The sequence below is a fragment of the Pelophylax lessonae genome (genome assembly GCF_965119305.1).
Source record: "Pelophylax lessonae genome assembly, chromosome: 1".
Taxonomy (NCBI): domain Eukaryota; kingdom Metazoa; phylum Chordata; class Amphibia; order Anura; family Ranidae; genus Pelophylax; species Pelophylax lessonae.
This window is the reverse complement of record NC_138768.1, coordinates 38,710,542-38,736,061: the sequence shown is the minus strand read 5'-3', so window position 1 is coordinate 38,736,061 and position 25,520 is coordinate 38,710,542. Positions and strand designations below refer to the sequence as shown.

The following is a 25,520-nucleotide window of genomic DNA, read 5'->3' as shown; positions in this document are numbered from 1 at the left end:
CTCATTGTTGCCCATCTAGTGCACCTGTTCTTAAATTCATTAACACCAAAGCAGCTGAAATCAATTAACAACCCCCTCCGCTACTTAACTGACCAGATCAAAATCCCAGGAGTTTAATTAACTTGATGCTGTACTCTGATTAATAAAATGTGTTCCTTTTTTTGGAGCAGTGTATTTAATGTCTGTTATTTACCTATAGACATCCAAGAACCCTTAGACTGCTGCTGGGCACCACCATCTTGGACGTGATATTGGCAGCCTCAGAGCTGCCACCCTTTCACAAGGGACTCCAAACTTTTTAGTATGAGGGTCACATCATATAGTGTACAAATATTTACATGTTTTATGTTTACATTATGGTCCTCATCAGATTCCCTGCTTTAATTATGGTCCCCATCAGAGCCACTCCCCTTACATCATGATCTCCATCAGAGTCCCCTCTTACATCAGGGTCCCCATCAAAGTCTTCTCTTACATCACAGTCTCCACCAGAGTCCTCCTTTTACATCAGGGTCTCCATCTGAGTCCTCTCTTACATCACAGTCTCCATCAGAGTTCCAAATTACATATTGGTCCCCATCAAATTCCTTGCTAACAGAGCCCCTCCCCTTACATCACGATTTCCATCAGACCCCCCTCTTACATCAGGGTCTCCATCAGAGTCCCTCTTATATCATGTTCTCCACCAGATTCCTTACTTACAACCTGGTTCCTATCAAAGCCCTTCCCCTTAAATCATGGTCTCCATCAGGGTCCCCTCTTATATCAGGTCCCCATCAGAAACCCCCTTTACACCAGGGTCCCCATTAGAGTCCCCTATTACATCAGGGTCCCCATCAGAGTCCCCATCAGAGTCCCTTTTTACATCAGGGTCACCATCAGTGTGCTCCTTTAACATCAGGGTCTCCATCAGAGTCACCCCTTACATCGTGTTCCCCACAAGATTCCTTACTTACAACTTGGCCCCATCAGATCCCCTCCCCTTACATCATGGTCCCCACCAGAGCCCCTCCCCTTACATCATGGTTTCCATCAGACTCCCCTCTTACTTTAGGGTCTCCATCAGAGTCCCCTCTTACATCAGGGTCACCATCAAAGTCCTTATTTTACATCAGGGTCTCCATCAGAGTTCCCCCTTACATCATGTTCCCCACCAGATTCATTACTTACAACCTGGTCCCCATCAGAGTCCCTCCCCTTACATCATTGTCTCCAACAGAGTCCCCTTTTACATCACAGTTCCCATCAGAGTTCCCCTTTACATAATGGTCCCCATCAGAGTTCCCCCTTACATCAGGGTCCCAATCAGAATTCTTACTTACATCATGACCCCATCAGAGTTCCCCCTTACATCAGGGTCCCATTCAGATGTCGTACTTACATTATGGCCCCCATCAAAGCCCCTCCCCTTACATTATGGTTTCCATCAGGGTCCCCTCTTATATCAGCGTCCATATCCGAGTCCCCTCTTACATCAGGGTCCTCATCAGAATCCCTTCTTACATCATGGTCCCCGTCAAAGTTCCCCCTAACTTTATGGTTCCCGTCAGAGTGCTCCCTTACATCATGGTCACTATAAGAGTACTCCTCTACATCATGTTTTCCATCATAGTCCACTCTTACATCATGGTCCCCAGGGCCGGCCTTAGGCGTTCAGGCGCCCTGTGTGAGCTAATCCCGTGGCGCCCCCCCCCCCCCCCCGCGTGCATTTTCTTGCACCTTTTTTTCACTTTATTTGACTTTTCTTTTTTATGATCACTAATAACTTAGCCCCCCTTACATCAGAGACCCCCCACACAAAGCCCCCCTTAATTTAGAGCCCCCACACAGAGCCCCCCTCACATCAGAGACCCACCTCACATCAGAGACCCCCACACAGAGCCCCCCTCACATCAGAGACCCCCCACACAAAGCCCCCCTCACATCACAGACCCACCTCACATCAGAGACCCCCACCTAAAGCCCCCCTCACATCAGAGACCCCCACACAAAACCCCCCTCACATCAGAGACCCCACACACAGAGCTCCCTTACATCAGAGACCCCCCACACAAAGCCCCCCTAACATCAGAGATCCCCCCACACATCAGAGACCCCCCATACAAAGCCCCCTTACATCAGAGACCCCCCCACACATCAGAGACCCCCACACAAAGCCCCCCTAACATCAGAGATCCCACCACACATCAGAGACCCCCACACAAAGCCCCCCTTACATCAGAGACCCCCCACACAAAACCCCCCTCACATCAGAGACCCCCCACACAGAGCCCCCTTTCATCAGAGACCCCCCACACAAAGCCCCCCTTACATTAGAGACCCCCCTTTCATCAGAGACCCCCCTTTCTTCAGAGACCCCCCACACAAAGCCCCCCTTACATCAGAGACCCCCCCACACATCAGAGACCCCCACACAAAGCCCTCCTAACATCAGAGATCCCACACACATCAGAGACCCCCCACACAAAGCCCCCCTTACATCAGAGACCCCCCACACAAAACCCCCCTCAAATCAGAGACCCCCCACACAAAGCCCCCCTTACATCAGAGACCCCCCCCACACAAAGCCCCCCTAACATCAGAGATCCCCCCACACATCAGAGAACCCCCATACAAAGCCCCCCTTACATCAGAGACCCCCCCACACAAAGCCCCCCTAACATCAGAGATCCCCCCACACATCAGAGACCCCCCACACAAAGCCCCCCTTACATCAGAGACCCCCCACACAAAGCCCCCCTAACATCCGAGATCCCCCCACACATCACAGACCCCCCACACAAAGCCCCCTTACATCAGAGACCCCCCACACAAAGCCCCCCTTACATCAGAGACCCCCCCTTTCATCAGAGACCCCCCTTTCTTCAGAGACCCCCCACACAAAGCCCCCCTTACATCAGAGACCCCCCACACAAAGCCCCCCTAACATCCGAGATCCCCCCACACATCACAGACCCCCACACAAAGCCCCCTTACATCAGAGACCCCCCACACAAAGCCCCCCTTACATCAGAGAGCCCCCTTACATCACAGAACCCCACAAAAAGCCCCCTTACATCAGAGCCCCCACACAGAGACCCCCCCCCCACATCAGAGAGCCCCCCTTACATCGCAGACCCCCCCACAAAAAGCCCCCTTACATCAGAGCCCCCCCCCCACATCAGAGACAGCCCCCCACATCAGAGAGCCCCTCTCACACAGAGCCCCCCACATCAGAGACCCCCCTTACATTTTTTTAAGGAGACCTCACTTACTTCACGATGTCTGCTCTGCAGCTTTTTTTTTTTTTTTCTTTAAACTTCCCGCCCACACATCCCCGGGGAGTGTGGGCGGGGTAGGAGGAGGAGGAGAAGGGCGGGAGGAGGAGGAGAATGCAGGGAGGAGGGAATCTGTCACCGTGGTGGATCAGAGGCTGAGCTGTGTGTGATACACAGCTTGCCTCAGACTGTCAGCACAGCACTGCAGTAGGTGAGGTGACCAAGGCACGGCGGGAGGTAAGCGGCGGCCGCGGCCTGTGTTAACCCTGTCCAGGCCGCGGTCGCCGCTTACCTCCTGCTGTGCCTGATCTTCTGTGAGCTGTGATGGCCGCACGGCGCCCTTGTTGCCCATGGCGCCCTGTGCGGCCGCACGGCTCGCACACCCTTAAGGCCGGCCCTGATGGTCCCCCATCAAAGTCCTCCCTTACATCATGATCCCCATCAGAGTCCTCCTTTACATCATGATGCCCATCAGAGTCCTCCCTTACATTATGATACCCATCAGAGTCCTCCCTGACATTATGGTCCCCATCAGAGTGCTCCCTTATATCATGATCCCTATTAGAGTCCTCCTTACACCATGGTCTCTATCAGAGTCCACTCTTACATCATGGTCCCCATCAGAGTGATCCCTTACATCATGGCCCCCATTTAAAGTCCTCCCTTACATCATGATCCCCGTCAGAGTCCTCCCTTACATCATGATCCCCATCATGACCCCCCCCCCCCCCCACCAACTGTCTGCCTGAACTAGGACACAGCATCATGGCCATGGCAATTATTAAACAGCATGTCACTTTTGACACCGAACATGACAAAGCAAGTCTACGGAGTCACACCACAACTGCTCTGTAATCAACATGGCAGTGAGGCATTTACAGGGTTAAATCAACTACCTAGCCTCTAATGATCGATATAATGTGGATTTCTCTTCATAGGGCACTTTACGTGTGAACAAGCCCTAAAGGTTAGCTACGGAGGTGAAGGAAGGAAATGAGGAGCTGGGTCAGCACAGAGAACAATTGAGCACCATGATGTGCAAGGAAGGAGGAGGCTGTGCTAAGGAACTGACTCTTCCTGGAGTAGTCACACTTGATAGCAAATTAAATGATATTGCAGGTGAATTATTAAAATATATTTCTAGTTAGAAAAAAAAGGTACAAGTAAGAATTTAGCATTCGATTTGTGAAGTTTTACCCACATGGTATTTGTTAAACATTTTAGACAGGGCCTCTTAAATCCCCGTGCTTTTCTATAATAAAGAACTTTGTCCTGGCATAGAGGGTTGGAATCTTTTTTCTTAGCAGGCCTTTCCTTTTCATCAGTCTATTTTATTTTATTTTATTTTACTTTATTTATTTATTTATGCATTTATTTATTTATTTATTTATTTATTCATTTATTTATTTATTTATTTATGCATTTATTTATTTATTTATTTATTTATTTATGTATGTATGTATGTAGTTATTTATTTATTTAGTAATACTTAGCATTGGCTTGTTAGTCTGCTTTCCTCAATTAAAAATGTGCACAGAGCCATGAAGATGCAATAACCCAGAGCAACCAGATGTCAGCAAAAGACGAATGCTGATTGGTTGCTGCAGGTTACAGCACATTGCTCTTTGCCTTTGCTTAGTATAAGTACCATTGCATTTCATCCCTGTGCTGGCCAATCATCATAGAGCAGAACAGCTCACACTGACACAGGAGAGGAGGGGGGGGGGGGGGGGGGTCTGGCAGAGGCTGCTTCTCTCCTCTGTGCAGCACACAACTCAGAGCCTTCACATTGCTGCATCCACCTCTCCCATGCAGCAGTCAGGGTGTCTGTGCACAGCTGTGTGTGTGTCAGATCTCAGTGTCATCCTTCCAGCAGTGTATGTAGCTGTCAGCTCTCAATGTCATCCTTCCAGCAGTGTATGTAACTGTCAGCTCTCAGTGTCATCCTTCCTGCAGTGTATGTAGCTGTCAGCTCTCAATGTCATCCTTCCAGCAGTGTATGTAACTGTCAGCTCTCAGTGTCATCCTTCCAGCAGTGTATGTAACTGTCAGCTCTCAGTGTCATCCTTCCAGCAGTGTATGTAACTGTCAGATCTCAGTGTCATCCTTCCAGCAGTGTATGTAGCTGTCAGCTCTCAGTGTCATCCTTCCAGCAGTGTATGTAACTGTCAGCTCTCAGTGTCATCCTTCCAGCAGTGTATGTAACTGTCAGATCTCAGTGTCATCCTTCCAGCAGTGTATGTAGCTGTCAGATCTCAGTGTCATCCTTCCAGCAGTGTATGTAGCTGTCAGCTCTCAATATCATCCTTCCAGCAGTGTATGTAACTGTCAGCTCTCAGTGTCATCCTTCCAGCAGTGTATGTAGCTGTCAGCTCTCAATGTCATCCTTCCAGCAGTGTATGTAACTGTCAGCTCTCAGTGTCATCCTTCCAGCAGTGTATGTAACTGTCAGCTCTCAGTGTCATCCTTCCAGCAGTGTATGTAACTGTCAGATCTCAGTGTCATCCTTCCAGCAGTGTATGTAGCTGTCAGATCTCAGTGTCATCCTTCCAGCAGTGTATGTAGCTGTCAGCTCTCAATGTCATCCTTCCAGCAGTGTATTTAACTGTCAGCTCTCAGTGTCATCCTTCCAGCAGTGTATGTAGCTGTCAGATCTCAGTGTCATCCTTCCAGCAGTGTATGTAGCTGTCAGCTCTCAATGTCATCCTTCCAGCAGTGTATGTAACTGTCAGCTCTCAGTGTCATCCTTCCAGCAGTGTATGTAACTGTCAGCTCTCAGTGTCATCCTTCCAGCAGTGTATGTAACTGTCAGCTCTCAGTGTCATCCTTCCAGCAGTGTATGTAACTGTCAGCTCTCAGTGTCATCCTTCCAGCGGTGTATGTAGCTGTCAGCTCTCAGTGTCATCCATCCAGCAGTGTATGAAGCTGTCAGCTCTCAGTGTCATCCTTCCAGCAGTGTATGTAACTGCCAGATCTCAGTGTCATCCTTCCAGCAGTGTACGTAGCTGTCAGCTCTCAGTGTCATCCTTCCAGCAGTGTATGAAGCTGTCAGCTCTCAGTGTCATCCTTCCAGCAGTGTATGTAACTGCCAGATCTCAGTGTCATCCTTCCAGCAGTGCATGTAACTGCCAGATCTCAGTGTCATCCTTCCAGCAGTGTATGAAGCTGTCAGCTCTCAGTGTCATCCTTCCAGCAGTGTATGTAGCGGTCAGCTCTCAGTGTCATCCGTCCAGCAGTGCATGTAGCTGTCAGCTCTCAGTGTCATCCTTCCAGCAGTGTATGTAGCTGTCAGCTCTCAGTGTCATCCTTCCAGCAGTGTATGTAGCTGTCAGCTCTCAGTGTCATCCTTCCAGCAGAGCATGTAGCTGTCAGCTTTCAGTGTCATCCTTCCAGCAGTGTATATAGCTGTCAGCTCTCAGTATCGTCCTTCCAGCAGTGTATGTAGGTGTCAGCTGTCAGTGTCATCCTTCCAGCAGTGTATGTAACTGTCAGCTTTCAGTGTCATCCTTCCAGCAGTGTATGTAGCTGTCAGCTCTCAGTATCATCCTTCCAGCAGTGTATGTAGCGGTCAGCTCTCAGTGTCATCCTTCCAGCAGTGTATGTAGGTGTCAGCTGTCAGTGTCATCCTTCCAGCAGTGTATGTAGCTGTCAGCTCTCAGTGTCATCCTTCCAGCAGTGTATGTAGCTGTCAGCTCTCAGTGTCATACTTCCAGCAGTGTATGTAGCTGTCAGCTCTCAGTGTCATCCTTCCATCAGTGTATGTAGCTGTCAGCTCTCAGTGTCTTCCTTCTAGCAGTGTATGTAGCTGTCAGTGTCATCCTTCCAGTAGTGTATGTATAGTATCTTACAAAAGTGAGTACACCCCTCCCAATAGTTGTAAATATTTTATTATATATTTTCCTGTGACAACCCTGAAGAGATGCCACTTTGCTACAATGTAAAGTAGTGAGTGTAAAACATAACAGTGTACATTTGCTGTCCCCTCAAAATAACTCAACACACAGCCATTAATGTCTAAACCACTGGCAACAAAAGTGAGTACACCCCTAGGTGAAAATGTACAAATTGGGCCCAATTAGCCATTTTCCCTCCCCAGTGTCATGTGACTCATTAGGGTTACAAGGTCTCAGGTGTTAATGGGGAGCAGGTGTGTTAAATTTGGTGTTATCGCTCTCACTCTCTCATACTGGTCACTGAAAGTCCAAAGTGGCACCTCATGGCAAAGAACTCTCTGAGGATCTGAAACAAAGAATTGTTGCTCTACATAAAGATGGCCTAGGCTATAATAAGATTGCCAAGACCCAGAAACTGAGCTGAACCACGGTGGCCAAGACCATACAGCAGTTTAAAAGAACAGGTTCCACTCAGAACAGGCCTCGCCATGGTCGACCAAAGAAGATGAGTGCTCATGCTCAGCGTCATATCCAGAGGTAATAGAAATAGACTATTGAGTGCTGCCAGCATTGCTGCAGAGGTTGAAGGGGTGGGGGGGTCAGCCTGTCAGTGCTCAGACCATACGCCGCACACTGCATCAAATTGGTCTGCATGGCTGTCGTCCCAGAAGGAAGCCTCTTCTAAAGATGATGCACAAGAAAGGCCGCAAACAGTTTGCTGAAGACAAGCAGACTAAGGACATGGATTACTGGAACCTTGTCCTGTGGTCTGATGAGACCAAGATAAACGTATTTGGTTTAGATTGTGTCAAGCGTGTGTGGTGGCAACCAATCGAGGAGTACAAAGACAAGTGTGTCTTGCCTACAGTCAAGCATGGTGGGGGGAGTGTCATGGTCTGGGGCTGCATGAGTGCTGCTGACACTGGGGAGCTACAGTTCATTGAGGGAACCATGAATGCCAACATGTACTGTGACATACTGAAGCAGAGCATGGTCCCCTCCCTTCAGAGACTGGGCCGCAGGGCAGTATTCCAACATGATAACGACCCCAAACACACCTCCAAGAGGACCACTGCCTTGCTAAAGAAGCTGAGGTTAAAGGTGATTGACTGGCCAAGCATGTCTCCAGACCTAAACCCTATTGAGCATCTGTGGGGCCTCCTCAAACGGAAGGTGGAGGAGCGCAAGGTCTCTAACATCCACCAGCTCTGTGATGTCCTCATGGTGGAGTGGAAGAGGACTCCAGTGGCAACCTGTGAAGCTCTGGTGAACTCCATGCCCAAGAGGGTAAATGCAGTGCTGAAAAATAATGGTGGCCACACAACATGTTGACACTTTGGGCCCAATTTGTACATTTTCACTTAGGGGTGTACTCACTTTTGTTGCCAGCAGATTAGACATTAATGGATGTGTGTTGAGTTATTTTGAGGGGACAGCAAATTTAAGCTGTTATACAAGCTGTACACTCACTACTTTACATTGTAGCAAAGTGTCATTTCTTCAGTGTTGTCACATGAAAAGATAAAATATTTACAAAAATGTGAAGGGTGTACTCACTTTTGTGAGATACTGTAGCTGTCAGCTCTCAGTGTCATCCTTCCAGCAGTGTATGTAACTGTCAGCTCTCAGTGTCATCCTTCCAGCAGTGCATGTAACTGTCAGCTCTCAGTGTCATCCTTCCAGCAGTGCATGTAACTGTCAGCTCTCAGTGTCATCCTTCTAGCAGTGTATGTAGCTGTCAGCTCTCAGTGTCATCCTTCCAGCAGTGTATGTGACTGTCAGCTCTCAGTGTCATCCTTCCAGCAGTGTATGTAGGTGTCAGCTCTCAGTGTCATCCTTCCAGCAGTCTATGTAGGTGTCAGCTCTCAGTGTCATCCTTCCAGCAGTGTATGTAGCTGTCAGCTCTCATTGTCACCCTTCCATCAGTGTATGTAGCTGTCAGCTCTCAGTGTCATCCTTCCAGCAGTGTATGTAGCTGTCAGCTCTCAGTGTCATCCTTCCAGCAGTGTATGTAGCTGTCAGCTCTCAGTGTCATCCTTCCAGTAGTGTATGTAGCTGTCAGCTCTCAGTGTCATCCTTCCAGCAGTGTATGTAGCTGTCAGCTCTCAGTGTCATCCTTCCAGCAGTGTATGTAGGTGTCAGCTCTCAGTGTCATCCTTCCAGCAGTGTATGTAGGTGTCAGCTCTCAGTGTCATCCTTCCAGCAGTGTATGTAGCTGTCAGCTCTCAGTGTCATCCTTCCAGCAGTGTATGTAGGTGTCAGCTCTCAGTGTCATCCTTCCAGCAGTGTATGTAGGTGTCAGCTCTCAGTGTCATCCTTCCAGCAGTGTATGTAGGTGTCAGCTCTCAGTGTCATCCTTCCAGCAGTGTATGTAGGTGTCAGCTCTCAGTGTCATCCTTCCAGCAGTGTATGTTGCTTGGGTGCTGCCGGTGCCCAGTACGAACAGAAGGCTGAAGAGCAGCATTAACCCCCTCACAACCCCCAATAAAAAGGCATTTATCTCTCATCAGTCCCTTCCTAATTAGTGCCCCCACTCCCTTGTGTAACCCTTTCTATAACCGATTACAGCATTAACCCTTAAACGCTCCTCCAAACCGGTCTTCACCCATTACCGGCTTCCCTTTCCTTCCCATTGTTCCATCAGCTGAGCAGCTTCAGACTTTGTTTAACCCCTTTAATCCTGATATAATCCCTTCCTCCTAATTAACCCTTTACTGCATATTTAGCAATTAACCCCTTCCTTTATTTGCTGTTTTATTAAAGTCTTCATTGCTCTGACACCTTCAGTTCTTTTTAAGGCTGTAGTGTTAACACGACAGCAATTAACCCCTTCTCATTCTAAGGGCTCCCTGACATTTAACCCCCTTTTTTGCTCCTCAATTTGATGGACTGTCAATATTCCTAGTTCTGGCAGTTAACCCCTTTCATTTCCGATCTAGAGTTCCAGCTAGATCACACTTAACCCCTTCCGTTTTTGGCTGCAATCCAACCTCCACAACACTTAACCCCTTCCATTTCTATCTTTAACCCAACCTCTACTACATTTTAACCCTTTAATAGCTAACCCCTCTCATTCCCCCTCCCTGCTAGTCTTGATTTGCTTTCTTTTTTTCTTTCTTGAGCCTTTAAACCTTCTGTTCTGAAATGATCTCATTCTACTCCCAACACTCACACCGTTACCATGCCTCCCCTCGTTGGCATTTAACCCCTTACCATCCTCCCATTTTGGCTTTGAGTTCTTCCTCAGGGACACCTGACCCTTTCTGTTCCTCGATTGCATGGCTTGCCTTTCAAGAATTAACCCCTCGTCTTCCTGGCTCTGCAATCGTCCTAAAAACACATGCAAGACCCCTAACCCTTTCCAGCCTTCTCTATTTTTTTCTTCTACATTATTTAACCCCCTGGCTATTTGGACTGCATGTTTTGCCCTTTAACCCTTTCCAGCCTCCCCTAGTATCTTCCTCTACATCATATAACACCTGAGCTATTTGGACTGCAACATATCTTGCCCTTAACCCTTTTCAGCCTCAGCTAGTTTCTTTCTCTACATCATTAACCCCTTACCTATTCGGACTGCATCATATCTTAGCTATGTGGACTGCATCGTGTCTTGCCCTTAACCCCTTCCAGCTTCCCCTAGCATCATTCAACCCCTTTGCTCGCAGCTGCCTGCTGATTATATATATTTGTGTGTATACACAGACACAGAAAGAAAGAGTCTACTGGCCTGCCCTAGCAACACTTACCCATTACATGGACGATTTCGCAATCTCTTACCTAATTAACCCTTTCCTTTTTTAGCCATGCCACCCCACCACTCTGCCTGAACCCCTACATGACAGGTTATCTCACCACCAGCCTCAATTCAACCTATAGTTAACCATGTATCCCCCATCCTCTCACTGTATTGTGCACATGGGATTCTGCTATTCTATATGAATATTGCACTACTTGCTTAACATCATTTTTCTAAACAGCTGTATACACAGTATAAGGTCTGTCCCATCTATTGGTACAAACAACATTATATTTGCAATGTTAAAATATAGTACATATTTAATAGGTGTAGATGTAGAATATAGAGGCACTGACTTTGACAAAAATAAGCACCACAAAACACACACACACACAATATATATATATATATATATATAAATATATATTAAATCCACAAATTTATAGAGCAAGACAACACAAGACAGCACAGAGGTCTGATTAATACTTAGATTCCTCTAAGCGGTCGTTTTCCAGCCCTTGTGCTCGCTTGTTCGGGGAGAGAAGGACACAATCACATGCTTAGACCTGGGAAGCCGTCCCATGGACTCCAGCTTCTGTTTATTACAAGATCAAAAATAGAAGGAATAAAAAAAAAAATACAAAAAAGGAAATGTCCATTGAGCCTGCCAAGTAAAAAAAGGGTTGATCATAATTGCACAAAAAACTGGGGGGGGGGGTGGAATCTTGTAGGCTTGCACTGCACCCCATGCTCAGTGGGCACAATGAGATTGAGTTGATCATAACTGCACAAAAAACACAGGAAAAAAAGTCTTGTAAGCTTGCATGCCTCCCCTCCCCATGCTCAGCTGAGACTGAGTTGATCACAAAATCATGCAAAGGGGGGGGGGGTATCGTGTAGGCTTGTATGCACCCCCCCCCCCATGCTCAGCTGAGTTAAACACATTTGCACAGGAAAAAAAAAAAAAAAGGGAGGAAGAAGGATCTTGTAGGCTTGCATGCCCCCCGTGCTCAGCTGAGACTGAGTTGAACACTAAATAAAAAAAATTAAAATGCAAAGGGGAAGGAGGATCTTTTAGGTTTGTATGCCCCTCTGATCACATCTGCACAAAAAAAAAAAAAAAAAAATGCAAAGAAAGGGGGGGGGGGGGTCTTGTAGGTTTGTATGACCCCTCATGCTCAGCTGAGAATGAGTTGATCACAAAAAAAAGATAATTCAAAGAAGGGGAGAAGAAGGATCTTGTAGGCTACTCTGCCCACCCCTCCCCCCCCCCCCATGCTCAGCTAAGACTGAGTTGATCACAAAAAAGGTGGGAAGAAGGCTACTATGAAACCCCATGCTTAGCTGAGACTGAGTTGATCACAAAAAAAGGGGGGAAGAAGGCTACTATGAAACCCCATGCTCAGCTGAGACTTGATCACAAAAAAAAAAAAAATGAAAATTAAAAGAAGGATCTAGTATGGCCTCTTATGCTCAGCTGAGACTGAGTTGATCACAAAAAAAATGCAATTCAAAGAAGGGGGGAAGAAGGATATTGTAGGCTACTATGGCCCCCCCATGCTCAGCTGAGTTAAACACATTTGCACAAAAAAAAAATAAAATGCAAAGAACAGGGAAGGTTGGGGGGGGGGGGGGGGAAGGATCTTGAAGGCTCGCCTAGCCCCCCCATGCTCAGCTGAGACTGAGTTGATCACATTTGCACAAAAATAAAATTGCAAAATGCCAAGAAGGGGGGGAAAGAAGGATCTTGCAGGCTTGCCTAGCCCCCCATGCTCAGCTGAGACTGAGTTGATCACATTTGCACAAAAATAAAATTGCAAAATGCCAAGAAGGGGGGAAAGAAGGATCTTGCAGGCTTGCCTAGCCCCCATGCTCAGCTGAGACTGAGTTGATCACATTTGCACAAAAATAAAATTGCAAAATGCCAAGAAGGGGGGGGGGGGAAGAAGGATCTTGCAGGCTTGCCTAGCCCCCATGCTCAGCTGAGACTGAGTTGATCACATTTGCACAAAAATAAAATTGAAAAATTCAAAGAAGGGGGGGGAGAGAAGGATCTTGCAGGCTTGCATGCCCCCCATGCTCAATGTGCACAAAGGATATTGGGTTAATAGAAAAAAATCTAGGGGAAAAAAACGGATCTTGCAGGCTTGCATGGCCCCTCCATGCACAATGGACATAAAGGAGATCAGGTGGATCGTAATGGCACAAAAAAAAAAATAATAAAAATAATAATCTTGCAAATTCAGAGCAAGGGGAAAACAAAAAAAAAAAAAAGAAGGATCTTGCAGCAAAATGTAAGCTTGCATGGCCCCCTGCTCACTGGGCACAATGGAGATTGAATAGCTTATATTTCTAGGCAGGGGCTGCTTTGGAAGGTACCAACAAGCCTAGGCGGACAGGCTCTTTTTGCTTGTGTGCCTAGAGAAAGAAGACACACCAACCCAACAGCCACCCCCCCTCAGTCTGCCTGGGACTTGAGCTGCTCCTGCCTGTTTAAACGGAAAGGACACAGATCCTGTCTGTTCAATGTATAAAAAAAATTCCCAATCAGAGCAGGCTGAGAGAGGGGGAGGCAGAGAGTGTGTATGTGTGCCAGAGAGAGATACACCGTGTCAGAGAGAGAAAAGCCAACAGGATCCTCTATGTATATAAAGATGGCCACGTTAGCTAACGGACAAGCAGACAACAGCAGCCTGAACAGCAATCACAGCAACAACCCCAACACCAACGGGCACATGAACGGATTAAACCACAGTCCCGGGAGCACTTCCACCATCCCCATGAAGGACCACGATGCCATCAAGCTCTTCATTGGGCAGATCCCTCGCAATCTGGACGAGAAGGACCTCAAGCCTCTCTTTGAGGAGTTCGGCAAGATCTATGAGCTGACAGTGCTGAAGGACAGGTTCACGGGCATGCACAAAGGTCAGCCCCCCATCTCCTTAACTTTCTGGCTTGGCACATGTTGGGGTTTGACGGGGGGGGGGGTAGGATGGAATGTTTGGAATTTTGTTGGGGGGGGGGGGGTTGTTAAAAGCCGGTAGAAAGAGCTGCTAGTAGCGAGCCTGGTGCTGAACTATTGCTAAAAGAGTTGGAAATGAGCTGTCCAAGAGAGCTTGGTGCTGCTGAACTATTACTATAGGGCTGGGAGAGGAGCTGTCCAAGAGAGCCTGGTGCTGAACTATAGGAGTAGGAGAGGAGCTGTCCAGGAGAGCCTGGTGCTGAACTATTACTATAGGGCTGGGAGAGGAGCTGTCCAAGAGAGCCTGGTGCTGAACTATAGGAGTGGGAGAGGAGCTGTCCAGGAGAGCCTGGTGCTGAACTATTACTATAGGGGTGGGAAATGAGCTGTCCAAGAGAGCTTGGTGCTGAACTACCGTATTAGTATAGGGGTCGGATAGGAGCTGTCCAAGAGAGCTTGGTGCTGAACTATTACTATAGAGGTGGGAGAGGAGCTTGGTGCTGAACTATTACTATAGGGGTGGGAGAGGAGCTTTGTGCTGAACTATTACTATAGGGGTGGGAGAGGAGCTTGGTGCTGAACTATTACTATAGGGGTGGAAGAGGAGCTATGTGCTGAACTATCGCTATAAGAGTGGGAAATGAGCTGTCCAGGAGATCTTGGTGCTGAACTATTACTATAGGAGTGGAAATGAGCTGTCCAGGAGACCTTGGTGCTGAACTATTACTATAGGAGTGGGATAGGAGCTGTCCAGGCTCGCCTGGTGCTGAATTACCTTTATAAGAGTGGGAGAGGAGCCTGGTGCTGAACTATCAGTATAAGAGTAGCAGAGGAGCTGTCCAGGCGAGATTGGTGCTGAACTATCAGTATAAGAGTAGGAGAGGAGCTGTCCAGGCGAGATTGGTGCTGAATATCAGTATAAGAGTGGGAAATGAGCTGTCTAGCTAAACTTCTACTATATGAGTGGGAAAGGAGCTTGTCAAACGAGTTTGGTGCTTAACTACCTTTATAGGTGTGGGAGAGAAGCTGTCCAGGCAACTTTGGTGCTGAACTACTACTACAGGAGTGGGAGAGAATCTTGGTGCTGAACTACTACTACTATAGGAGTGAGAGAGGATCTGACCAGCAAGCTTGCTGCTGAACTACTACTATAGGTGTGGGAGAGGAGCTTGGTGCTGAACTACTACTATAGGTGTGGGAGAGGAACTTGGTGCTGAACTACTACCATAGGAGTGAGAGAGGATCTGTCCAGCACACTTGGTGCTGAACTACCTCTATAGGTGTGGGAGAGGAGCTTGATATTGAACTACTACTATAGGAGTGGGAGAGGAGCTTGGTGTTGAACTACCTCTTTAGGTGTGGTAGAGGAGCTTGGTGCTGAACTACAAGTATAGAAGTGGGAGAGGAGCTTGGTGCTGAACAACTAGTATAGAAGTGGGAGAGTAGCTTGGTGCTGAACCACCTCTTTAGGTGCGGGGAAGAAGCTTGGTGCTGAACTACTACTATAGGAGTCAGAGAGGAGCTGTCCAGGTGAGAGTGGTGCTGAACTGCCTCTATAGATGTGGGAGAGAAGCTTGGTGCTGAACTACTAGTATAGAAGTGGGAGAGGAGCTTGGTGCTGAACCACCTCTTTAGGTGTGGGGAAGAAGCTTGGTGCTGAACTACTACTATAAGAGTGGGAGAGTTGTCTAGGCGAGAGTGGTGCTGAACTGCCTCTATAGATGTGGGAGAGAAGCTGAGGGAGCTGAGCTCTAGCATTGGCTTGTAGACCTATCTTTTTCTATGACTGCACATGTGGGGGGATAAAGAGCTGTAGAAGGAACTGAGCTTGAGACGCGCCTTAGGATTGTGTTGTACACCTATCGACCTTGCACATCTGGGGGGAGAGCTGTAGATGCAACTGAGCTGTAAAAGTGATCTTGCATTAGATTTTCCACAACTGTGGCTGCACATCTATGGGGTAAAAAGAGATATAGAAGGAACTTTGCCATAGAATTGCTTTAACATTGGGTTGTACACCTACCTTACTGTGTAGCTGCACATGTTGAGTGGGGGGAGGGGGCTGTCAATGGAACTGAGCTTTAAAAGTGACCTACCATTGGGTTTTCCACCTACCATACTCTGTGGCCGCACATCTGGTTGGGGGGCGGACGAGCTGTAGAAGCAAGGATCTATAGAAGTGCTTAAGCTGCCGGTATAGTCAGATGGTCAGTAAGCATTTGGTAGAAGAACAGATGAGATCATCACAAGCTGTAGAAGTGCCCTAGCACTGGATTTTACACCTACCTAGTTCTGTGGGTGCATATATGTAGGAAAAAAGAGTTGTAGATGCAACTGAGCTGTAGAAGCACTCTAGCATCGGTTTGTACACCTACCTTATTATATGGATGCACATCTGGGGGGAAAAAGAGCTTTAGATGCAACTGAGCTGTAGAAGTGATCTAGTAGCATTAAGGTTCCCCTCCTCTGTGGCTTCCTATCTATGGGGTAAAGAGAGCTGTAGAAGCGATCTAGCATTGGGCATTGGATTGAGCACTTACCTTTCTCTGGTTGTAAAACAGCACCGTAGAAGCATCTGGTCTGTAGAAGTGTCCTACCATTGGGTTTTCCACCTCTGTGGATGTATATCTATGGGAGAAAAAGAGCTGTAGATGGAACTGAGTTGTAGAAGTGCTCTAGCATTGGGTTGTACACTTAGCATACCCTATAGCTGCACATCTGGGGGGATAAAAAGCTGTAAAAAGAACTGAACTGTAAAATTGATCTGGCATTGGGTTGTACCCCTTCCTTACTCCGTGGTTGTACATCTGATTGGGGGAAAACAAGCTGTAGAAGGATCTGGTTGTCGGTAAAAAGAGCTGTAGAAGGATCTGGTTGGGGGTAAAAAAGAGTTGTAGAAGGATCTGGTTGGGGGTAAAAAGAGCTGTAGAAGGATCTGGTTGGGGGTAAAAGAGCTGTAGAAGGATCTGGTTGGGGGTAAAAAGAGCTGAAGAAGGATCTGGTTGGGGGAAAAAGAGCTGTGGAAGGAACTGATCTGTAAAAGTGATTGAGTATTGGGGTTTACAGCCAATAACAGCCTTTCAGATGATCAGTAGGCATTTGGTAGAAGGAGAAAGGATCAGCACAAGCTGTGGTTATCAAAACAAAGGATCTAGGTAGGCAGGCACTGCTTGCTGAACAAGCTTGGTGGGAGAGGGAGCTGTCCACTTGCATGGTGCTGATCGCTGTGTGAGCCATTTGCTGGCTTAGGCAGAGCGAGCTTAGAAGCTGTCCGCGTTAGCAGTGCTGAACCGGCTCCTTTAACTTTGTGTTGCACATCTGGCATGGAGAAGAGGGAAAGAGAGGGAGAGAGGAGCTGATAGGCAAAAGGGAGCAAATCTAAACAGCTCAGGCAAGCTCAACCCTAGGAGATCAGGTTTTTACTATAACTTTCTTACGCTCCTAAGCAATTAAAAAGAAGCATGAAAGGGCCTTTTGTTTAAATGCTTTTTGTGAAAAGTATTGGACTGCTGTGATTTCCTGGGGGAAAGGCCAATATACATTTAAACTTTGCTAATGTGTGTCAAGAAAGGTGCAAAAGGCAAGGTTTTTTTCTTTTTTTTCAATCAGTTGATAAATGTCGGTATGTGCCTACGCTTGACAGATGAAGGGATGTGAAAAATAAAATGGTCGGTAGCCTTTAATTATGTTCTAGGAGGATAAGCAGCTCTGAAATGGCAAAGATCATTGTACTGTAGTTGTGATTGCCAAATAATTCTTTGTCACTGATATTACATGAACAGCAGTAAAAGCTTGCCTGTAGTATTTCTCCACCATGTGGATATCATTGCCCCTCGTTGCCTGGCAGCCCTTTGATAGCAGTGTAACTTCTATATATTTCATGATGGTGAGGTTTAATCCATACTAAAACACTCATAAAATAAACTGCCTTTTGAGGTTTTTCAAATGATATGTCACTCAGTACTAATGGGGGGGAGGGGGGGGCACTCAGTGACTGCAAGGTAATGCTTTCTCCTAGATAGATGGCACGGTGATCTCGCACAGCGGCATCCACGTTTGTGCATTGCATGTGAACATACACAGCTGTCCAATTGAATCACAATATGTTCCAGTGTAGCAGGTTCCCTAAAAAAAAAAAAAAAAAAATCTAGGCATTCAGGCATAGTAGAAAAGTAAAAAAGAAAAAAAAATTCTAGGCATAGTAGAAAAGTAAAAAAATAAATAAATAAAAAAAATCTAGGCATAGTAGAAAAGTAAAAAAAATAAAAAAATTCTAGGCATAGAAGAAAATAGAAAAGTAAAAAAAAAAATCAGCTTCTGGAAACGAGCAAGCCCTATTGTTCTCGGCTGGCCTTTTCTTTTAATTTAGGAGCACCGATCAAAAACAAATTGGTAGACTTGATGGTTGAAGTAGGAGGTTGACTCATTTTGATCTTTGGAAAGTCCAAAGAGCGTTATGGCATCTATGGATACAACGTTTGCTTGAAAGGAACTGATTATGGAGGCTGAGATCCTATTAAGGGTTAAGCTTGTCTAATGGTTGCATACTTCAACCTGTAGCAGTGGGGGGGGGGGGGGGCATTCCTAGAACCCTGCGCTATAAGTGCATCGCTACCCAGTCCCCAGCAAAGGCTTCACTAGATTGAGAACAGTTCAAAGTCTTATTACTCATTTCAGGGTATATCTGATTTATTACCTAATCCTGATAAAAATGTGCCTCTGGCAAGCAGAAGAAATTACTTGCTTGCCCCTAGTGATTAATTGTTGCAAAGTCTAACCATGACAAGTGTGTGAAGAATGAGGTTTGTGTGAGGCTTCCAGTCCTTTCTTGACCGGCTACGTAGAGTAAGAAAAAAAAATGTACAGGCTTTGTGTGACATGGTTCAGAAGCTGTTAGACGTTCTTACAATTTCTATTGTCTCCTAAAAATTACTTTTTTTTCCCCCCTTCTGTTGATTTTTGAACACCTTGAACCTGTCACTCACTATAGGTGTATTAATGAGAAAAAAAAATAGTCATATATTTATTGCTCCTCGGTATTGATTAATGGCCTGCTAATTAGCTGGTGATATATTCTCTAAGAGCCACCTCAGAACCAGCACACATTCCAAATCTTACAATGAATACTGTCTCCAAGTGCATTAAACTTTAGACAGTTACGCTTATTTATTGTCTACGACCATAGAGGGAGCTTTAAATTGGAATTAACCCTCTTACCATATAGATGGAAGGAGCATGATTTAAGAGATCTTCAAGAGTTGTATTGTAGCATGGCATGTTTCAAACTCTGCCGAGTACAGTTAAAAGTGATTAGCAATAGATAAAGCGTATTTAACAATAAATCAGTTTTTTGGGTTTTATTGTTAGATTATATTAATATATTAGGTTACTAATGTAATTACATTTTCTTTTTATTTTATTTATTAATTTATTTATTTTTTTGTTAGATTATATTATTATATTAGGTTATTACTGTAAATACATTTTTTTATTTTATTTATTTATTTTATTTTATTTAGTTAGATTATATTAATATATTAGGTTATTACTGTAAATAATTTTTTTTAATTTTATTTATTTATTTTAGTTCACAAAACACGAGCATCCCTTGTTGGGTTTGTTCATGACTCTGCATTCAGCCAATGGGTTATTGTCTCTGTGCTGTAGTTGCTACCCCCCCCCCCCCCCCCCCCAGTGATAAATAGGCATTGACCCACCCTCCAATGCAGCTAGTTAATGGCAGTAAAAATGTTGGCCAGTTCATTCATAACTTCACGCTTGCATGATATCACTCTCCTCGCGCGCTTTCCAGACTTGACTACTGAGAGACCTAAATGTTAGTGCTCTCTGGGCAGCCATATTCCTAGGCATTACCTTTTAAAATTATTCAAAAGGCAATTTGAAATGATATTTAGTATCATAATTTTCAATTATAGTAATCTAAATATAGGACCTTCACAATAGGAAGAGTCAGACTTTATTACTAATGCTAAGCATTAAAAGGTAGGCCGATAATGTATTACAATCAAAAAAAGATCGAGCAGACACCTGCTATAGCTTGTCTTTATCCTGTCAGTTTAACTGCTGTGAATATGCATGTAACAACTTGTAACTCACTGACAAAATGTATCAAGAAGACTCAAGGCTTGTTAATAGGCCATCTAATCCTGAACGTTATAGACAAAGATGAGGAACAGGAGAGAGACCAGATAACCGGGTCCTCTCTCGTTCTCTACAAGGCTGGATCCGGGCAGTGAACAGTTTAATTTTAAATGGGTATCAAAAAAATATGTGAAAGGTGGTTATATCAAGGCTAATCCATAGTGGTTATACGTTGACTTCCGATGGAGGCTTCACTTTGAGGCAATCAAATGTGTGCCTCCTGACAGTCACTAGAACTAAATATTTTACATCGGTTACTTAAATTAGAAACAAGTGAAGGGTATTTTTGTAAAATGCTTGTCACAAGAAAAAACATATACAGTGGATACATATACAACTGGTTCTTCCCTCTTTCCCCTTTCTCCTACTCTTCCTTCCTTCTTCCTATCCTTCTTTCCTCCCTTGCTTCCTTGCTTCTTCCCTTCTTTCCCTCCCTTGCTTCCTTCCTTCTTCCCTTCTTTCCTTTCTTCCTTCCTTCCTCCTATCCTTCTTTCCTCCCTTGCTTCCTTCCTTCTTCCCTTCTTTCCTTTCTTCCTTCCTTCCTCCTATCCTTCTTTCCTCCCTTGCATCCTTCCTTCTTCCCTTCTTTCCTTTCTTCCTTTCTCCTATCCTTCTTTCCTCCCTTGCTTCCTTCCTTCTTCCCTTCTTTCCTTTCTACCTTCTTTCCTCCTATCCTTCTTAACTCCCTTGCTTCCTTCCTTCTTCCCTTTCTTCATTCCTTCCTCCTATCCTTCTTTCCTCCCTTGCTTCCTTCCTTCTTCCCTTTCTTCGTTCCTTCCTCCTATCCTTCTTTCCTCCCTTGCTTCATTCCTTCTTCCCTTCTTTCCTTTCTTCCTTAATTCCTCCTATCCTTCTTTCCTCCCTTGCTTCATTCCTTCTTCCATTCTTTCCTTTCTTCCTTCTTTCCCCCTATCCTTCTTTCCTCCCTTGCTTCCTTCCTTCTTCCCTTCTTTCCTTTCTTCCTTCCTTCCTCCTATCCTTCTTTCCTCCCTTGCTTCCTTCCTTCTTCCCTTCTTTCCTTTATTCCTTCCTTCCTCCTATCCTTCTTTCTTCCCTTGCTTCCTTCCTTCTTCCCTTCTTTCCTTTCTTCCTTAATTCCTCCTATCCTTCTTTCCTCCCTTGCTTCATTCCTTCTTCCATTCTTTCCTTTCTTTCTTCTTTCCCCCTATCCTTCTTTCATCCCTTGCTTCCTTCCTTCTTCCCTTCTTCCTTCCTTCCTCCTATCCTTCTTTCCTCCCTTGCTTCCTTCCTTCTTCCCTTCTTTCCTTTATTTCTTCCTTCCTCCTATCCTTCTTTCTTCCCTTGCTTCATTCCTTCTTCCCTTCTTTCCTTTCTTCCTTCCTTCCTACTATCCTTCTTTCCTCCCTTGCTTCTTTCCGTCTTCCTTTCTTTCCTTTCTTCCTTTCTTCCTCCTATCCTTCTTTCCCCCCTTGCTTCTTTCCTTCTTCCCTTCTTTCCTTTCTTCCTTCCTTCCTTCCTCATATCCTTCTTTTCTCCCTTGCTTCCTTCCTTCTTTCCTTCTTTCCTTTCTTCCTTCCTTCCTCCTATCCTTCTTTCCTCCCTTGCTTCCTTCCTTCTTCCCTTCTTTCCTTTATTCCTTCATTCCTCCTATCCTTCTTTCCTCCCTTGCTTCCTTCCGTCTTCCCTTATTTCCTTTCTTCCTTCCTTCCTCCTTTATATTTCTTTCCTCCCTTGCTTCTTTCCTTCTTCCCTTCTTTCCTTCCTTCCTTCCTTCCTTCCTTCCTTCCTTCCTTCCTTCCTTCCTTCCTTCCTTCCTTCCTTCCTTCCTTCCTTCCTCCTATCCTTCTTTCCTCCCTTGCTTGCTTCCTTCTTCCCTTCTTTCCTTTCTTCCTTCCTTCCTCCTATCCTTCTTTCCTCCCTTGCTTCCTTCCTTCTTCCCTTACTTATTTGCTTTCTTGACTCCTTCATCCCTTTCTTCCTTCCCTCCCTTACTTCTTAACGTATTTCCCCCCTTCCTTTTTTTTTTTTTTCTTGATTCCTTACTCTCTTTTCTTCTGTGTTTCTTTATTCCTTTAATGCTTTATTGGACACAAAAAGTGTACACTTCAGTAATGCCAGATAACAGAATCTGGATTTTGAAAAACCCTTTCACATTTGGATACAGCACTCTGTTGTGTTCCCAAGGTATCTGCAGCTTCTGCAGTAGATTGTGCTATTTTTTTTTTTGGTTTGTTTTTTACTAATAGGGAACCTTACTTAGGGAAACCTTACAGTAGGCTGATTGGTCGGAAAGACACCGTTGAGTCGGTCAAATCTAAGTTGAGCTGCCTTAGTGTGAATAAATGCAATGATTAATTAATAGGCAGCTCCTCTCTGAGCCCCATTGAGTAAGTTAGGTGCTCAGTGCATCCCTGCTTTTTGAGATAGCTCAACATTAAAAAAAAAAAAAAAATTGGGGGTAATTGTTAGCTATATGTGGATGTATACAGTATGTATGTGTGAGTTTATATTTACCCTCGGAACAATTTTAAGCTGCATTCCTTATTTATTATTCAATATTATTTATTTATTATCCAGTCAGCTCAATATTTAAAAAAAAAAAAAATGGGGGGGAATTTTAAGCTATATGTGGATGTATACAGTATGTATGTGTGAGTTTATATTTACCCTCGGAATAATTTTAAGCTGTACTCCTTATTTATTATTCAATATTATTTATTTATTATCCAGTCAGCTCAATGTTTAAAAAAAAAGAAATAAAAAATTGGGGGGAATTTTTAGCTAAATGTGGATGTATATAATATGTATGTGTGAGTTTATATTTACCTTCAGAACAATTTTAGGCTGTACTCCTTATTTATTATTCAATATTATTCATTTATTATCCAGTCAGCTCAATGCTGAAAAAAAGAAAGAAAAAATTGGGGGGAATTTTTAGCTATATGTGGATGTGTATAGTATGTATGTGTGAATTTATATTTACCCTCAGAACAATTTTAGGCTGTATTCCTTATTTATTATTCAATATTATTCATGTATTATCCAGTCAGCTTAATGTTTAAAAAATATATAAAAAATTGGGGGGAATTTTTAGCTATATGTGGATGTGTACAGTATGTATGTGTGAATTTATATTTACTGTCAGAACAATTTTAGGCTGTACTCCTAATTTATTGTTCAATATTATTCATGTATTATCCAGTCAGCTCAATGTTTAAAAAAAAAGAAAAATTTGGGGGGAATTTTTAGCTATATGTGGATGTGTATAGTATGCATGTGTGAGTTTATATTTACCCTCAGAACAATTTTAGGCTGTACTCCTTATTTATTATTCAATATTATTCATTTATTATCCAGCCATTTGTTTATGTCTAATATTATGCACACAAATAAAAATCTGGAATATATCAAAAACAAACAAAAAAATAAACAAATTATCCCCGGTTCCAAAAGGCTACATACTATAGATATCGATGAACAGATATTAACAGGTAACTTTGTCCGTACCAATCCAAAATTTATTGATTAAAACAAAGGGGATAATTAATAATGGACTCACACAAGGATTCCATTGACTCCGACATCTGTAAATCTGCTTGCAAACCTGACCTGACTGTTATTTATTGCAAGAGTTACCCGTTTGATTTTCGGCACCTTTTTTTCTAGTAATTTTCAGAAATAAAAAAAAAAATGCCTTTTAAATATTCCACCAAATTCTAATGGGTTAACGAGGGAGCCCCCCCCCGACAATGAATTGAAGGCCTTTATATCATATTCCTATGTAGTTTCTCAGTTTTCAAAAAATTTCTTTTTTTCAGCTTGCCCATGTAGAATATGGTATGCATGTATTGTAATGGTTGTTCTTCCTTTTCTTTTTTTTTTTGGAATAAATTTCAGCTTGTTTTTCAATTTATGCAAGTTACATATTTATTTCAAAATAAAATTATTTTAATCTCCTATGGCAAAATATTTGCACTGAATGTAGTTCGGTGAAGAGTTTTCACTACCACAGGGTGGCATTTTGTCAGTGAAATTCTGTCATGTCGGAAGAAGTCAGGAAATACAAATAGGATTATTTGAGGCAAACAGCATTGTTCCAAATGCTATAACCAGCAACCAATCAGCAATCATCTGCCAGAGATTGGTAAACTGGAATATTCTGTTGCCATGGGCAACTGTATTTTGTACATCGTCACTCCTTGCTGCATTTTTTTTTTTTTTTTTTACTTGCATTCACCCGATTTTCAAAGTGGAGAGGAATTAGGGATTATGTTTGCATGTAATAACCAAATGCAGTAAATATTCAGCTAAAGCACTAATAGATGATTGCATGGTACTAAAAAATGCATGTGTGCATTATTGATCATCAGCAAAACTAATGGGAAATTTAAAGTTTAGTAAAAAAAAAAAAAAATGAAAGTGGTTTGGATAATCCTTTTGCACAGTACATAGTTTTGAAAAGATCATTCACAACCATCCATTCTTGTAAAAAATAAATAAATAAATAAAAACTTTGAATAAAGCAGGAACAGTGTGAACTATATTTTTTTTGACGTATTTTTTAACGTCGGTGGTCTATAATATGTTCAGTAATAGTAGTTTTGAAATTAATATGAATTAAAAGATGTGTAGAAGGTATTGTTCAGTAAACTTTAAACTGAACTCCTCAGCATTATAGGCTTTTTTTTTTTTTTTTAATGTGATTTACTTCCATTTTATTATTTTTGTAACATTCCAGAACAGAAATAATACACTTAAAATTAGGAAAGCACCATAAAAGTTAAGACCCCTAATAAATACAGTAAATACCTATGTAAGTACATGCAAATATACATGTGCCATTTGTAGAATACTCTTATTTTCCTTTATTGTAGGAATGGTTGGTGACAATAGAGCTGTTAGGGTCCTTTTTTTTTATTTTGTTATTTTTTTATTTTTATTTTACGTTATTCTTATTCATAGTTCATGCAGACATATACCAACTTATCCCAGCATAAACAGTACATGTTTCATGTATAAACCAATTGTCCTGAAGCTAAAAAACAAGGTAAAAGATATGTATGTATGTACATACAATCACGCATGTGTCATATGTAGCATACTCATTCTTATTTTCCTTGAAGGTGAGATTGGCTGGTGATGATAGAGATTTTTGGGGTCTTTTTTTTTTTTTTTTTTTTTTACAATACTTTCCATTCATAGCTATGCAGACAAATCTCAACTTATCCCAGCATAAACAGTATTTTTCATGTATAAACCTAAAGTTCTGTAGCTAATAAAAGGATAGGTTTCCAGAATACTAGTCTGTTAGTCTGTTTTTTTTTTCTTTTTTTTTTTATTTTTACAGATAGATTCGGGACCTGTCTACCATTAATTATATTGTGGCCTGGAAAAAAATAAACATGATAATTACTTAATTAAATAATAGGTTAAAAACTTATAAGGAAATAAACGTAAAATTAAAAAAACAAAAAAAAACAAAACAAGTTAGAGGGACATAAACCCATACTGCTCTCTATACTTTTCTCATGCTAAATGATGCCTGTCAC

The 25,520-nt window shown here is 43.6% G+C and overlaps 1 protein-coding gene across 14 annotated transcripts in view; it reads left to right on the top strand.

Annotated features, from left to right (window-relative positions):
• The first annotated feature begins 13,322 nt into the window (after positions 1-13,322).
• CELF4 (CUGBP Elav-like family member 4) overlaps positions 13,323-25,520 on the top strand; it is a 1,612,756-nt gene continuing 1,600,558 nt past the window's right edge. For 2 of the 14 annotated variants that reach the window (XM_082261567.1, XM_082261559.1), the window contains exon 1: positions 13,326-13,811. In XM_082261567.1, the coding sequence (XP_082117693.1) occupies positions 13,472-13,811 (340 nt within the window). In that variant the 5' untranslated portion in view covers positions 13,326-13,471. Of the gene's footprint in view, positions 13,812-25,520 lie in introns of all 14 variants that reach the window. The other 12 variants (XM_082261561.1, XM_082261570.1, XM_082261560.1 and 9 more) reach the window with 10 other exon arrangements.